Source organism: Nycticebus coucang, chromosome 9, assembly GCF_027406575.1.
Source record: "Nycticebus coucang isolate mNycCou1 chromosome 9, mNycCou1.pri, whole genome shotgun sequence".
Lineage (NCBI taxonomy): Eukaryota > Metazoa > Chordata > Mammalia > Primates > Lorisidae > Nycticebus > Nycticebus coucang.
The window spans coordinates 74694626-74710674 of NC_069788.1; the positions used below are offsets into that span (position 1 = coordinate 74694626).

General features: G+C 44.6%; 1 protein-coding gene across 2 annotated transcripts in view; it reads right to left on the minus strand.

The window, feature by feature from the left end:
- Positions 1–16049, minus strand: part of CDYL (chromodomain Y like) — a 211348-nt gene that overhangs the window by 2495 nt on the left and 192804 nt on the right. For both annotated transcript variants that reach the window (XM_053602681.1, XM_053602680.1), the window contains exons 4-6: positions 14984–15156; positions 9016–9226; positions 3–146 (exon numbers count right to left, since the gene is read on the minus strand). In XM_053602681.1, the coding sequence (XP_053458656.1) occupies positions 3–146; positions 9016–9226; positions 14984–15156 (528 nt within the window). The remainder of the gene's footprint in view (positions 1–2; positions 147–9015; positions 9227–14983; positions 15157–16049) is intronic.

Here is a 16049-nt window from a genome sequence, read left to right on the forward strand (position 1 = left end):
ACAATCGGATTACATGAGGCAAGCTCCTTAATTCGAACCATGACTTCCTGGGTGAAGGTCCCGGGCCAGAACACTTGCGAGACAAGGCCCTTGCCGCACGCCTCCTGTGCAGTCAGCTTCCGCCCGCTGAGCAACATTTCATTTGCCTGCAAGGAAGAAGAGCAGATGTGATTGACGTGAAATGCCAGGGGAGGCAGGGAGAAGACCCAGCCCAACAACTCACCCCTCAAAAACGTGAACCCCAGATAGGTGCTTGAAAATGCCAGCCCCAGCAGGGACAATGTGCACCCCCTCCAGGGCCACCAGCAGCAGGCCCCATGCAAGGTGCAATCAACTGTGCAGGTGGGAAAGTAGCACACAAGGCTGGTGATTTTCTAAAAATAGAATGTGAAAGGCTTATTTGATGACCTAATGCAGAATCACAGGGACTGAACAAAGAAATCTAAGCCAGAGACGATTTATGTGCGGCTCATCTGTAGAGTTACCAGCATAACCTCCTGTCCTCCCCCTGCCTTCCTGCCCTTCTCACGTGCAAACTCATCTAATACACAACACGCCTTGGGGAAATAAGGTAAAAGCCAGGGTAGGTATATTGTAATTATAAGAATCTGAACCATGCCCAGTACTATTTCAAAATCCTTGGGAGGCACAAGCAGTGACTTATTGTCAAAATTCAGAAAGAACATCCTCATGGCTGAGACTGTGTCTGTTAGAACATACCTGGGAGGCCACTCTGCATCACTGGGATACTCAAAGAAGAAAAAACTCAGGACTCAGATGAGTCCAAAATTACTGTAATCAGCTTAAGAGTAATTATAATCAATTACTTCACATGATTTAACAGAGAAAGCCAGTGTTTTTGTTTAAAAAATGTACATATACTTTTCTTCCATTCTTGAGATACTTTACTAAGAAGAATATGCCCCAGCTCCATCCATGTAAACATGAAAGAGGTAAAGTCTCCATCTTTCTTTAAGGCTGCATAATATTTCAATTTATTAATCCATTCGTGGATCAATGGGCACTTGGGCTTTTTCTATGACTTAGCAATTATGAATTGGGCTGCAATAAACATTCTGGTACAAATATCTTTGTTATAATGTGATTTTTGGTCTTCTGGGTATATACCTAGTAGAGGATTATAGGATTGAATGGCAGATCTATTTTTAGATCTCTAAGTGTTCTCCAAACACCTTTCCAAAAGGAATGTATCTGTACTCAGCCCTACTATGAAACTAATTTATGACTTTCATATGAAAGCTATAACCCAGTTATAACCTAAGAATATGGGAAAACGGGAGAGGGAGGGGATAGAGGGGGGAGGGTGGGATTATACCTGCGGTGCATCTTACAAGGGTACATGTGAAACTTAGTAAATGTAGAATATAAATGTCTTAACAATAACTATGAAAATGCCAGGAAGGCTATGTTAACCAGTGTGATGAAAATATGTCAAACGATCTATAAAACAGTGTATGGTGCCCCATGATCGCATTAATGTACACAGCTATGATTTAATAATAATAAAAAAAAGTAAAAATAAAAGACTGCAAAAATAAAATAAAATAAAAAATGTACATATATATGATACTGAGGGTGGTGACTTTGAACCTGGCCCCAGCCAAACTGCAACAAAAAAATACCAGGCGCTGTGGCAGGGGCCTATAGTCCCAGCTACTTGGGAGGCTGAGGCAAGAGAATCGCCTAAGCCCAAGAGCTGGAGGTTGCTGTGAGTGGTGATGCCACTGCACTCTACTGAGGGCAACAAAGTGAGACTCTGTCTCTTAAAAATAAAGAAAAGTACACATATATGAAATTGATTTTAACTTTGTCCTGGATTCTAGTTCACTTTGAAGGTCTCATACACATGTGTATGGATTTGACATCATTTACATGACAGGCTCATAGATGCCGAGATAAGGGGAGAAGGGGACCCGCGTCTGACAAGGAACTTCCGCTCTAGCCGGCTGTGCCCACTTCTCCCGTCTGGAGTCTGGAGTGCACCTTGCCTAGTTAACGTTCCTAACCCTTATGGTCTTAAAGAAGACTTGACTTCTAGCATTGGGGGCTTGGGTAGAACACACTTTTGGGAGCTCACTTCCTTATTTTTTTTGAGACAGAGTTTTTGTTGCCCTGGAAGGGTGCCGTGGTGTCATAGCTCACAGCAATCTCTAACTCTTGGAGGTCCTCAAGAGATCCTCTTGCCTCAGCCTCCCACATAGCTGGGACTACAGGTGCACTCCACAATGCTCAGCTATTTTTAGAGATGGGGGTTTCACTTTTGCTCAGGCTGGTCTCAAACTTCTGAGCTCAAGGGATCTGCCACCTTGGCCTCCCAGAGTGGTAGCATTACAGGTGTGAGCCACTGCACCTGGTCTAGTGACTCCCTCTTCTAAAAGAGGCAAAATCTTAAGAAAACACCCCGGACTTAATACAACTGTCAGCTGACAGTGCCTGCACAGTTCCCATTGACATGCTCGACATGTTGACAGCATTTATGGTGGGAGAGAAGCTCAGTTTGGAACAGCACAGAAAAAGAGTTGGCAAAGCAAACTTTTGGCTGATTCACTGCCCTTCCAACATAGGGAGAGACTGGAAAATAGGGCTGGGAACGGACCCCTCACAAGAAAAGCTGGCAAGGTTCTTAACTGTCTCCCAACATGGAGTCTGTTATTTGTGCTAAGTCTTAGACAAAGTCATGAGTATTTTAAGAACTTAGAGATGTTCTACCAAACCTTTGGACTGAGCCCCTTCTCAGTGAAAAGAAGGTCCACAAATAAACAACGGATAACCTGTTAGCTGTTAAGGTAGTTCCTCTAAGGTAGACAGATTCACGGGTAGTGAGAGAGGATGACAGAACAGAGGTTTTGATGCAATGACACCACCACAACCAAAGTCATAAAGCAGGAAGTACGTTCTCAAGACTGACCTGACCCACAAGGCCTTAGCTTGGGCAGCAGATGCAAATGACCTCCCTGCCCCAGTGCCCCACCTGGATGGCTGAGCCTTGAAGAGCCAGCGCCTTCTTCTCCAGCCTGTGTCCTATCACTTCTTGGAATGTTACTTTCTGCCAACTAAAGTCAACACACAGCCCACCACTGCTCTCTTCCCTGGCTCCCTTTCACTCCCCTTTTTTGATCCTCACAGGCCAACACCAGCTGATCAGGAACAGCTCTTCTGTCTAGTCAGGAGCCTCCTCAGAAGCTCGCTGGCTCTGCCCTGGCTTGTTGCTAGTCTGTCCTTCCCTACTTTCAGTTTTCTCTCTGTCAGAGGGTTGGATGTGCAGGACAACTAACGGCATTCCTGCCTCGTCCAAGGTATGAAGCACAAGACTGATTCATGGTCATTAATGCTTTTTCACATACACACAGGCAGAGAACTGATCTAAACCATGGTCACCAAAACAAAACACCCAAGAAAAAAATTCCCTTGGTAGGATTAGCAGGATTAAGTATACTCAGTCTGAGTGAGCACGCTCTCATACATGCAGTTTTCAGTAGTCCAAGAGCTTTCGAAGATGTATGGAAATAATGGGTTCACAACAATGTGGTCATTAAGAACTTTATCAGCCGCCATTTTGTCCGGAGATGGCGGACTGCACAGGGACTAACTGTGGACAGTCTACAACATCTGATGTGGGCAAAACTACACAACTATTTTTTTAAAAAGTTATGTTTTTTTTTTTGTTTGTTTGTTTGTTTGTTTGTTTTTAAGACAGTCTCACTTTGTCGCCCTTGGTAGAATCCCATGGTATCACACCTCACAGCAACCTCAAACTCTTGGGCTCAAGAGATCCTCTTGCCTCAGCCTCCTGTGTAGCTGGGACCATAGGTGTGCACCACAATGCCCAACCAGTGTTTCTATTTTTAGTAGAGATGAGGTCTTGCTCTTGGTCAGGCTGGTCTTGAACTCCTGAGCACAAGCAATCCACCTGCCTTGGCCTCTAGAGTGTTAGGATTACAGGTGTGAGCTACTGTGCTGGTCTTAAAAAGTTATTGTGTAACCATTTGGGCAATCAAGAAATACCAGAGCAAAGTAAAATAGAGATGTTTTTTAGTTTGCTCAGAAAGATTATAGTAAGAGGTGTGGTGAGGAAACTGGTATGGTTTCCTTATGGGAGCAGCCATGGTGTAGACTTTGCCATTTACCCCCTTCGGACAGTCTCTAAACTCCCTGGGAGGCAGCTCTCATGGGTGAACTCAGGGTAAGGAACTGGCCATTCACTGGGTGCTTCTCCAGCCCTGCACCCAAAGAGGCTCCCCAGAAATGCAAGGTGCCAGACTATGCCATCCTCTGTGCTCACCAGCTGAAGTTCCTTTGGGTGTCAATCACAGTGCCTCAAACACTTCCTGAGCCTACAGGTTCACAGTAGTGGTCCTTAAGCTGTCCCCGCGACTTTGCATGGCGTCTGGCACATAGCAGGCACTCTGTGTGTGTGTACTGGGCACCACGAGAGTGGAACTGCACAGAGCACAGAGACCGCTAGGTCACTTACATAGCCGGCAGTGTGGCGCAGCACATACCATGAGGGAAGGAGGGCCTGTACCACTTGTTTCACCTGCATGTTCTTTTTATCCTGGTAACACAATCCTCTTAGCTTATCCATCTGGCAGTTTTATACACACCAAGTGGGGAAACTACACTTGTTCCAGTCTTGCTTCAGCCTGCCGAAAGCTCAAATACACCAAAAGCTCAGCAAAGGAAAACATTCCCATAGCCACTCTGACAAGAGATGTCACAATAAATAACAATGTTGTTTGTTCACTTTCTGTACAGAGCTCTTGTCAGAACTCTGCAGAACGTGTAGGATTTACATTGCATGAAGAGTAAGCTCTTTGCCCTCCCTGCAGAGCAGAGTTTCTCACCTGTGCAGAGACGCAGTCTGGGCCAACTGCTCTGGGGTGCAGCACCTGGCCTCTGCCAACAGGCATCTCCTCAGTTGTAACAAACAAAAACGTGTCCAGGCACGCCTCAGGGTGGATGGAAACTGCCCCAGGACCGTTTCAAGGACAGCTGCTCCTATGGCAGTATTAAGAGTCCAAGGGGAAACAGGCACTAAAGACCTGCCAGGACCTGCCTAGTAATGAGAAACACAACAGACCATGGTCCTTCTGTGACTTTAGGCCTTCACGGAGCTCCCTGAACATGCGACCTCCACCCCTGATCAGCAGCTGGCCTTAAGGGTTCACTTTCAAAATGTGCATGAAGGTCAAGTTTGTTTACTACTTTCCCCAGATCTGCCCATCACTAGGTAGTGCATACAATGGGAGAGGACAGAACCCCCAGGCTCCAATCTCCTCTGAGGAAGTAACTCAGAACATGCCTCCCATGACACCACCGATGATGGTGGAGTTTTTACCGCCAGGACAGGCAACAGAATGGGGGAGAAACAATCTAGTTTATAGCTTTCACTCAAATTAATTTCACTGATAATGACTCTTTACTGTGGGAATCAGATAGTGTCAAGTGTGTGCAGCACAGTGAAAAGCATAAAAGACTTGGACGTGTCCCCCCATGTCTCTGCGCCATCTGTAAAATAGAGAGTACCACAGATGTGCCATTCAGAGCCCTGGCCAGCCTTGCACCTCAAGGGCTCCCCACAGACAGGCCTTTCCCAGGGCTGTTGTGTCCCATGCCGGGTGTAGAGGGGTACCAAACTGTTGGGAGGCCACACAGGCTCCAGAGCCCCCACGGGTCCTGTCACCCTTTGCCCAATCCTGCTTATTCTTTGCCCTTCCAAGGATGCTGACACCTAACAAACCTGGTCCTACTTCCCCGAATCTACCTCAGCTTCCAGAAAAACCACCTTGTGGGAATGAAGAGAAAGAGGGAAGGAGGGGATTTTGGAGCTGTGCGGCTCCCCACCTCATGGCCAGGTGAAGCCCCCACGGTACCCAGGACAGGTGGCTGCCCATGAGCTAGCACTCTCACAGGTGACAGAGCGGGAACTTGTTGTCCCCAGTGAAGCAAGCAGAGGGGCAGCAAGAAAGCAGAGAAAGCTGAGCCCCCGCCCAGGGCTTACCAGTCAAGCTGTGGACAAGCTTAATCATCCATCTTGAGAAGTCTGTGAGGCTGCAATGGCGGGAGGAGCAGGGCAGCCTAAAGTTCGGTATGGGAACCTCTGGATGAATGCTCAAGCTGTGAAGCCCAGCCTCTCCCAGCTCCTCTGAGCCGAACAAAACGGCCCACCCATCCCTACTAAAAGTAAGTACTGCCCCCTTAAAGACCAGCAAAGTTTCTCTCTGCAAGATAATACTGCTTCCTTGTCCCTTCTCCCAGCATCAGACCTGTAACTTGCCTCCTTCTCCAAAGGAGCTACACATCCAGCCAGAATGTGCAGGTGGGAGTTGCAAGAAGCCCTGTGGGCCTGAACTGTAAAAGCACCTGATCTGGGATCAAACCACAGAGCTGGACAGGAGGGTTCACTGATTTATGAGCTTTCCTGAGATACTGATTTAACTCTCTGGCAGGTTCCCCAGCACGTGGTGTCACTTTCTTCCTGGGACAGCTCCTAGAAGCATGGAGAAAAGTGGGGGCCCAGCTGGGTGAAGCTGACAGGCCAGTGCCAGCAGGAGGCACCTGGTCATCTACCTGATGTAGAGGAAGAGGATCAGTTTCCAAAAACACTGTGCCCTGGCAGTGGTAGGTGGCCTGGAGGGCTGGTCAGGGGCCTGGAGGACTGGGGACAAAGAGGTCTGAGATGGGTGTCTGTGGGAAACGTGCAGAAATTGCCTTATCAGGCACTCTGTCCACCAGAGAGCCTCCCCCACGGAAGGAGAACTGAACAACTATGTGAGACAGGTGATGCTGGACGTCTGGCTGATGGCCACTCATGCCAGCAGAAGGGACAAATGAACCAAGTAGCTTGCATTGCGAGGAACATAGGTCAGAAGCAAAGACTGCAATGCCATCAAGGCTGATGTGGCCACTGTCATCACTGAAAGTCCAGCTGAGCTGCCAGCATGGGGCTTCGTTCCCGAGACCCTCTTGTTAGCACTCAGTGTCAAGTTGACTGTTCCAACAGGTACAGACACTTCCTCTGGGTCTGGGCTCACCTGTTTTGCCTAATAGTCCTCAGCCTCACTCTCTGAGGCTATGGAGGGTCTAGTCCTCTGGCACGGGGTGCCATGAGGGGCTGCGCCTGACCAGAAGACCATCCTCACAGCGAAGAACATGTGGAAGGGGGCTCAGGACCATCGGGTCCTGTGACAGCCTGGTGGAGAGTTGGCGTGGCCCGAGAAGCACCAGTGTGGAGGTGTGCTCCGTGGAATGGGCATCACCTTCCTATTTGTAGTATACGCAGTACCCTGAAGACTTTTATGAGGTGCCCCAACGGGAAGGCCACGTGGGCCTGGGAAACCAGGTGGAAGTAGGTGCCTCTTGGTCCTCCTTTGCCCAGCTCCAGCAGTAGTGGACAGGTGCAGCGACTTTGGCCTCAGCAGGACTGGTGACCAGTCTCAGAACCCTCAGGACAAGCATTATAACACGAGGGTAGCCACTGAGGCCAGCAGAGGTGGGAGCCACGGGCGAGAGGGAAGAGGGGAGGCTCTGAGACTAAGTGTGGCGGAGGGGCCGCCGTCTGGTCTGTTGCCCTTCCTCCTCCTCTTTTACATTTCTTTTTGAGACTTTCTATTTTCAGCTGCCATGTATGTAAATATGACAAAAGTAGTATAGAGAGTTAAACCCTCCACCAAGCTTTCCCTAGGTTAACACGTTACACTGATAACATCTTATTATAGCTTAACTGTGACCCCAATGTGAACTCTGCCAGCTTTCTCTAGCCCATAACCACCCAGAACCTAAGCTGCTTGAGCTGTCCGGTCCCCTTGGTCTCCTCCAGGCTGTGATGGTCCCACAGTTGTTCCAGGTCTTCTCCAACTGTGACACTTTGGAGCACTGCTTAGAAGGCAGACTGTCCCACAGTCTGCGCTTACCTGACATTTTCTCAGGATGAGGCTGAGGTGATGCCCATTTAGCAGGAGCCCTGCACCATTCTGAATGCCATGTCAACCTCAGTGCCTCATGGTTGTACTGGGGCGACGGGTCTTATTTCTGGCGTACTCTGACACTCAAGAAGGTGGTGCCTGCTAGGCTTCCCCACTGCAGATTATGAGGATGCAAATAGCCGTTGTCTCATCATTAACCCATTAATTTTACCATGCTGGTGCTTCTTAACTGGAACAATTCTGATTGTCTAATGTCTCTCCTCTAAGTCCCCCCCTGGAAGAAAGCTCCTGGATCTGGAGGAGCTGCCCCCACATTTGCGTGAAGGGGTAGATCCGAGGGGCCCAGGGGTGGCTTATGCTGCGTGGAGTTGTGCTGCACCTGCTGCTAGCTCCTCCAGGGACCCCTTCAGCTGCACAGAGCAGCCTGTGTTCCTGGACACAACACTCTCTGTGCATCACACACCCAAGGACAAGGGATGTGAAAGGAACAGCCACCCTAGTGCTTCAGAGCTCCTTATGGGGTGGCTGAAGCTCTGTTGACCTTTGCCTCGGTCTAGTCCTGCTTCCTCCCTGGCCTGCCGTAGGTGCTGACCCTCTGATAATTTACCTCTGTGCCAAACTCATCTCAGGGTTTGCTCTGGAGAACATGACCAGACACCACCTCCTGTCCTACTTTAAGGGCTAAGGGATGAGATGCGCGTAACTGCTTGATGAACCACAAGCTACAATACAGACATAAACTACCATAGTTAAAACCCTATGCAACTTTGTTCCTTCTTAAAATTGTTTTCTTTTACAAGTACAACCTCTGTTTTTTGGATTACAAACTGGGTAGTCACTAACACTGGACATCAGTGTTAATTACAGAAAGCTGTAGGCTCCTTAGTGAATGAAGTCCTTCGCCAGGGAATGATGCGAAAGAATGTCAGTAATGTTCTACGAACCAAAATCCAAATTACAAGATGGAAAGTCCCCACAGAATGACACGTTGAATATCTTTAGAAAAACAATAACCAAACTAGATTTCTTCAATTTCTAGAATTTTTTTTTTTTTTTAAAAGGTACTCACAGATGCTCCTCCCATAATCTTGGGAAACATAACGGTAGAACAGCCATCTGGACTCTGTCCGAAGGTAGTATAGGGTGTTTGAAACCAAGCCTTTTCGTTAGCCCAAACCACATCACAAAGAGGCAATATGGATGCTCCTAGTCCAATGGCCGGGCCATTTACTGCTACAATAATGGGCTTCTTAAACTGAATGAAAGTATTCACGAAGTTTCTAAAATGAAAAATAAATGGGGAATTACTCAAAACATTGCATATTTGAGCAAAGGAAAAGTCTACTGTGGAATTCAATTTACCAAGATGTAAACTCTACTGAAATCATTAGAAGTTGAGATTTGTTTAAGGTCTTCATGCAGCAGTTGTGGACACTGGGCTTCCTTACTGTTGAGTTCTAAAGGCTTGGTCATAGCTGGGACCCCACACGGGAGATGGCTACACTGTGGTAACACGCGGGCCACAGGCTGCTCTTGCATTTGCAGGTGGCTCTTGGGTTCTGTGACCAACACACCTTGCTTCTCTACCTGCCTTCCCTTGAAGAGGAGCCCAATAAACATTCTGGGCTTTAAATAACCAATCAAGAGGCTGTCCCAGGGAAAACTCAGCACAGGCATCTGGAATCAGGGATCAAAAATCCTGGGATTTGGCCTTGTCTGTGGTTTCAGACAGCCTGTTGAATATTTGTAACAATAGTCTCTTGCTGAGTTTATGTGGAAGTAGATAATGGCCTGGGGGTACAGAGACAAGACTCTCTCAGGCTGGCACCTGCCTGTCCACCAGCAGCAGGAGCTCAGAGGACAGCCAGAAGAGGACTGGGGCAGCCTTTGGGGAGGATGTCAGGTTTTATTAAAGCAGCCTATGCTATCTTTGGATTTGTTTTAGGATTCAAGCTGGAAAAGCATAAGCTGCTTTTCAATTTAGGGTAGGCTCGCACCATATCACACTGGGAATGTGCATCTTCTCCCCCACACTGGAAGCTGATTTTATGTTCAGAAGTTGCTTTGCTTGTTTTTATGACTTTATGTGAAGAAAAAGATGAACACACCACAATAAACACAAGGTAAATTCCTTTAAGGCTGTCTGAGTTCTAGATCAAAATTACAGGATAGAGATTTCCACTTGCTGGGTTCTAAACCTGATCCTCATCTTTAGTACTGAGAATAACAATTTAGATGTTCGACCACTCAGCAGTTTAATAACCAGAGCTACCTGTTCAGTTCTTCTCTGAAAACCAGGACTCAGCATCTCAGTTCTCTTGATACTGACAGGATGAGGCCAAGATTTCCTGGGAGGGGGCAGGCTGGGGAGGAGGGAAGGTGTGTGTGCACATGTGAACAGTAGGGAGGACAGGGGCCAACAGTGTAGCAGCTCTCAAGCCAGCTAGGCTGTCCTCAGCCTGGCTAGACAAGGCCTCCAAGGTTTGCAGGATCTCTGAATTAAGCAAGAATTAATTTATTCAAATATATGAGCTACACTGTCTTTCTAAATGACAGAGTCTGAGGCATTGTGAGAAAGATTACAGTGAGGTTTAATGGTACAAAGAGGCAGACGACATGAAGCTTCCCTTGTGCTGCCTTTGGAGGATCTGGGGTCAATGACACAAAGTGGAAGTATATTTCCTAGGCTCAGTTACTGATGGCAAAGGCAAAGCTCAACTGTCTCCACAATATGGAGCAGATGTTCCCTTAATACATCTCTCTGGTTCTCACCTGCCTCCTGTGAACAGGGGCAAAGGAGAGATTGCTTCAGGCTTGATATTTGGAAACCCTGGACCAGGATGACAGATTAACAGGAAAAGGCTGATCAAAATCAGGGCAATAATAATGCTATAGAAAAACAGTAAAAGGGATTAATTACGTCATACAGCATTGCCCCTCTTCCATTATGTTTGTATTATATAAAAGAGAAGAAAAAAACAGCTTCTACAATTAACTGAAAAAAAATTAAAACTTAGATGTCAACAGGCCGGAGAAATTTTTTGGAACTGAAATTGATTTTGCCTAGATTGATAACGCCAAAGACTTCCCCTGAAACCACATTCTCTCTGGGAAGGGTATGAATGAATCAGCATACTCTGGAGCAAAGACCACCTCCCTTTTTAAGACAGGAACTTGTCACTTTGAAAGGTGAACCCTGAGATGCCAAAAATGAACACAGCTGCACAGAAATGTGTTTTGTTTTAAAAAACATAACAGAAAAAAACCTTCAAAGAAATGCTTTGCCATCTTATAGAAACTTCCCAGGGCCACAGAGACTTAACTGGGGTAACTGCGAATTAAGCCACAAGCTGTCAGAGGTGGGGAGGCAGGAACTGCCTTTAGGCCCTGCCTTTTTTTTTTTTTTTTTGAGACAGTCTCACTTTGTCGCCCTCAGTAGAGTGCTATGGCGTCACAGCTCATAGCAACCTCAAACTCTTGGGGTTAAGTGATTCTCTTGCCTCAGCCTCCCAAGTAGCTAGGACTACAGGCGCCCACCACAACGCCTGGCTATTTTTTTTTGTTGCAGTTGTCATTGTTGTTTAGCAGGCCTGGGCCGGGTTCAAACCTGCCAGCTTTGGTGAATGGCTGGTGCCCCAATGTACCGAGCCTCGGGCCCTCCTTTTGCTGGATTTCAAGAGAAAGTAATTTTTAAACTTAAAATCAAAATACATGAACATTGAAATATGTACAATGCAGATAATGCATTTGAATTTGTTTCCTGGGAATCATTTGTGAACTGAGTTCAAATCTGTGCTGGGTATGGCAGCAAAGTAAAGTGGTATTTGCCACAAATTTTAAACTAGTTTAAAATTATAATTAAACAAAATTCTCCCTTAGAAGAATGTTTACTAATTCACTGTCATCAAATAGTTAGAAACTCACATAAGATGACCATCTTTTGGAACTATTTGGGGAAAGTGAAGTAACAAGGATCTGACATTTGAGTAGCCAGTTGGCTGCCTTTAGTCAGATGACTGCTCCCTTCATTTGCCAGAGGCCAGGCTCTGGGATGCCACTCGTCTCTGGTCCTACTTTTGGGGAGAAGACACCTGCTTCTGGGGGACAGGAGGTTTCTTGTCCTTCAGACATCAAGTGGCAGCTACTGGTCCCTGTAGACTTCAAAACTTAATGGTGTAAACTGATTCATACAAATTGTTTTTAATCACTAATGTGCTAAATATTTTCATTACAATTAATATGCAAACTGGTTATCATCACCAATCCTGATCACAAATTAGCTGCTCTAGATACCTGACAACCTAATGTTTACCATCATCATCTTTTCCCCACTTTTCTTTTGGAAACTTTCTGCAATGAAATCCTTTTGCTTCAAAGTTTTAAGGAATTCAAGACACAAGAAAAACAAAAAATATACATAGGAAGAGATTTTGTGCATAAGGCAATTTTATCCATATAAAAATTAATTTAAATGCAAATGAGTAAGAGGAAAGGTTAAGTGAATCTGGTGTAACTAATTATTTTTCTGATCCTGCCAGAGTATATTGAGAAAAATTCACATTGACAAGAATATAGTTATATAAAGAAGAAACAAACAGGTTTCCCTAAAGCAGGATTTGGCTCTTTACTAGAATATCAAGTCAGCTTTTTGTGGGGAGTGGGGAGCTGATGAAAATAAACTTTTAAAGTTACTTGAACCTTCAACAAATGAGATCTATACTTCAGCATCTTTTCTCTCCCTCCTCTGCCTTTACTAATCCCAACACCACAAGGTGGATCCACTATCCAGGGTAATCCAATATTGAAAGAAAAAGTGAGGTGCGCTAGGGTGAGGCACCGACAAGACTTATGTGGGGGCTCAGGGCACTGTCTACAGGAAAACATGGAACCGAGCCTTAGAAGGCAGGGCTGACAAATCCCATGTTCTTATTACAGCAGAGACAGCAGATACCCAAAGCATAGTATCATGCGTAGATTCAGTGTGATCTCATGGGAAAAATACAAAGTGATCACATGAGGCATAATGGTTTGTATTTAAGACACAAAAATTAAATTCACGTGATTCATCCTGCATGGATGGCCTAATACTGAAGAGTGTCTACCAGCTGTCTTAGAGGTGCTGACAATCTGGCAAGGAAATATGCACATCCATCAGATAGTTCAATCAAGTAACAAGATGGGGTCCCATCTAGGGGACCACATATTTGAAATTATTTTCAGAGACTAGAAATAGTACTTAAGATCAGATTATAAAATTTCAAACTACTTCTGGAAAAACCCCAAATATTGCCTAAAAAATAGTAACGTTCAGAACCTCTTAAAAACATGTGTATATAAGAAAATATATTAACAATGAAAATGATCAAATATGTTATAAAAAGCCCAGGTATGTGCTCTAGGACTCCTCTGACAGGCTGCCCGGGCAATGTCCCCTGGAGCCTCTGTGGGATAAGCTGTCAAGAGAGAGGCCCAACCCAGACTCACCAAAAAGAAACAAGCGCTTCCACCAATCCTGCCAGGCACCTCTAGAATGGCTTAGGGAACCATAAAGCCCAGTGCCCCAAGGCAGTGCTGGGTTCTTAGCCAGCAGGAGCCCAGTAGCAATCAAAAGAAGTCCAACACTCCCAGGGGTGTTTTGGACTACTTCACTGCCATTTTGTAAGTATGCCTTCTCTTTTTCATCCTTCTTTAACTAAAAGGGCGAACACAAAGGGTTTTGGGGGGTCACTTAGGAAGGTGGTAGTGAGGTACAATAGTCTCTGGTTGGTACTTGGGATTCATTCACTTTAAATAAAATTCATCTCTGAAAAATGAGACATGGTTTAACTATACAATATACTGATTAGCTTGGTAAATGATGGGATATGCTTATGGCAGAGTTAGGTGGTTCTAGGGAAAGGTTTTTATACTATTATATACCTGTGGAAAATCCAAGAACCAAGGAAACCGAAATTTCTCAAAATTATACTGTTACATGAAAAAAGCAAGTTGCAAAGTGATAAAGCAAATTATTCATTTACTAGAACTAACCATAAATCTGTATTATTTGTGTGTATATGAAATAGGCATTTGAAAATGTTTAGATCAAGACATCTGTTGTATATCATGGTGACTACGGTTAAGAACAATGCATTATAAACTCAAAAACTGCTAAGAAAATAGATTTTAAATGTTCTCACCACAAAGAAAATAATATGTGAGGTAATATGTTAATAAACCTGATTTCGACACGCTACAATGTGTATGTATTTCAAAACACCGTGTTGTACACAAGTGTACACTTTTTACTTGTCAGTCTTGAGCCCATAAGTTTGAGCCTGCAATGTGGGTGCCATGACTGTGCCTGTGAACATCCACTGCACTCCAGACCAGGCAACATAATAAGAAAAAAAATTCAAAAAAAAAAAAAAAAAAAAAAGACAAAACTAAAAATAAAGGCCAAAATGTTTAGGAAAAGGTTGGGGAAACCATGTAAATGAACAGCAGATTCCTTGGCAGTAGTGAGAGAAAAGGTGAACTTCTAATTTTTATTCCATATTACCTAATTTGCTATCTAGTTATAACCTAGGATGAACTTGAACAAGAATGTGCACTGCTTGTACTAAAAAAATCTTTCCATATAATGTTATGGAACTAGCTTGTCATAAAGCCTAGACGATTTATTTTAGAGTCAAGCAAATGGCAGTCATTATTTGGAAGAGAATACATCTTTATTTAAGGGTTGAGGACAGAACACGCTCATAGCACAAATAATGGAGGCTGACTGGCTATGCGTTATTACACACTCTACCACGAGAGCATTCCTTGAACACTTGCTGGGTTTAAACCAGCCTTGAAGTCAGTTTTTTGCCCAAGGCAAGTAGTAATGTATGCCAGGTCCATAGAAAAGACACGATTTAATTAATTTTGCTACTAGTGTCTCTCAGTGGAAGAGGTACATGTTATTCTCTAGGCTTGTCTGGGCATGTTCTAACAGGATCGAGACACCAAATATAAAACACCCAAACCAACACTTAAAACACACCATTTGTACATACCTTATGGCTTCCGCCATTTTAGTGCTTTCTCGTTTTCTGTCATCTGTTAAACGACGTATGAAATAAATAAAGTCAAGACCGCAACAAAAAACACTGCCAACTGCGCTGAGCAGAACCAGCTTGCTGTCGTCAGCCGCTGCGGTGGTCAGAGCACTCTGGATTTCCTTCATTACCTGAAAGTCACCAGATGTTAAAGTGACAAAGAGCATTTTGGGTACAGAATCATAAAAGCATTTTATTACTGGATAATCTGGATCTATGAAAAAGGCATTCATAGCCTGATAAGAGTTCCTTCCCTACACGTACCATGATTTTAATTAATTTTCAAATTTCTTATTTTCTGTAACCAGAGACTGGGATGCTGAGGACAGTATAAATATAGCTAGATAGCTAATTATAAACAGAGCATAATTAGAAGGAGATGTGAATCTATGCTACCTTAATATTTCTAGAGTCACTGAGACTCTCAGTAGATTTGGGCATTTCTCCAGTTTGGACAGCAGGTGGCATATTCAAACCAGCTAAAAGAAATTACTTCTGTTTTCTTTTTAAAATTTGTTTAAAAAAACAAAACTAAAGAAAAAACAGCCTACCACACTTGGGGCAGCAGCCTAAATAGTTTGCTGCATAAGTGCATTACTAAGTACAAGCATGTTAGCATGGAGGGCAATTTTAGAAGGGCACAAAATCATTTAAAACAATCTCTAAGCAGCATTTTAAAATAACCAACAAAGGGACTCTGCCGTCTAAAAATGTACCAAGGACCAGCTTTGAACTGGTTTGTTACGTGACCCTTGCCAGACGCACAGACTTTTCTATACTTTGGTTTCCTTATTTGAAAAAACTTGACTTAGCTGCTCACAGTAGAAAACACACAAATACTAGAACTTAACATTTTGGTACAGTATAGGGGGCAAGTTCCAATACTCCCAGTTTTAGATACTTTATAGTCTTCAAATCTTTGCAACCACCAGTCCCCCTCAGTCCTTGAGAGCTCAGCAACCAAATCCTGCAGTGGCAGGTTCTGCTACAATGCTGAAGAATATTTTAAGAGCAGGAATGATGA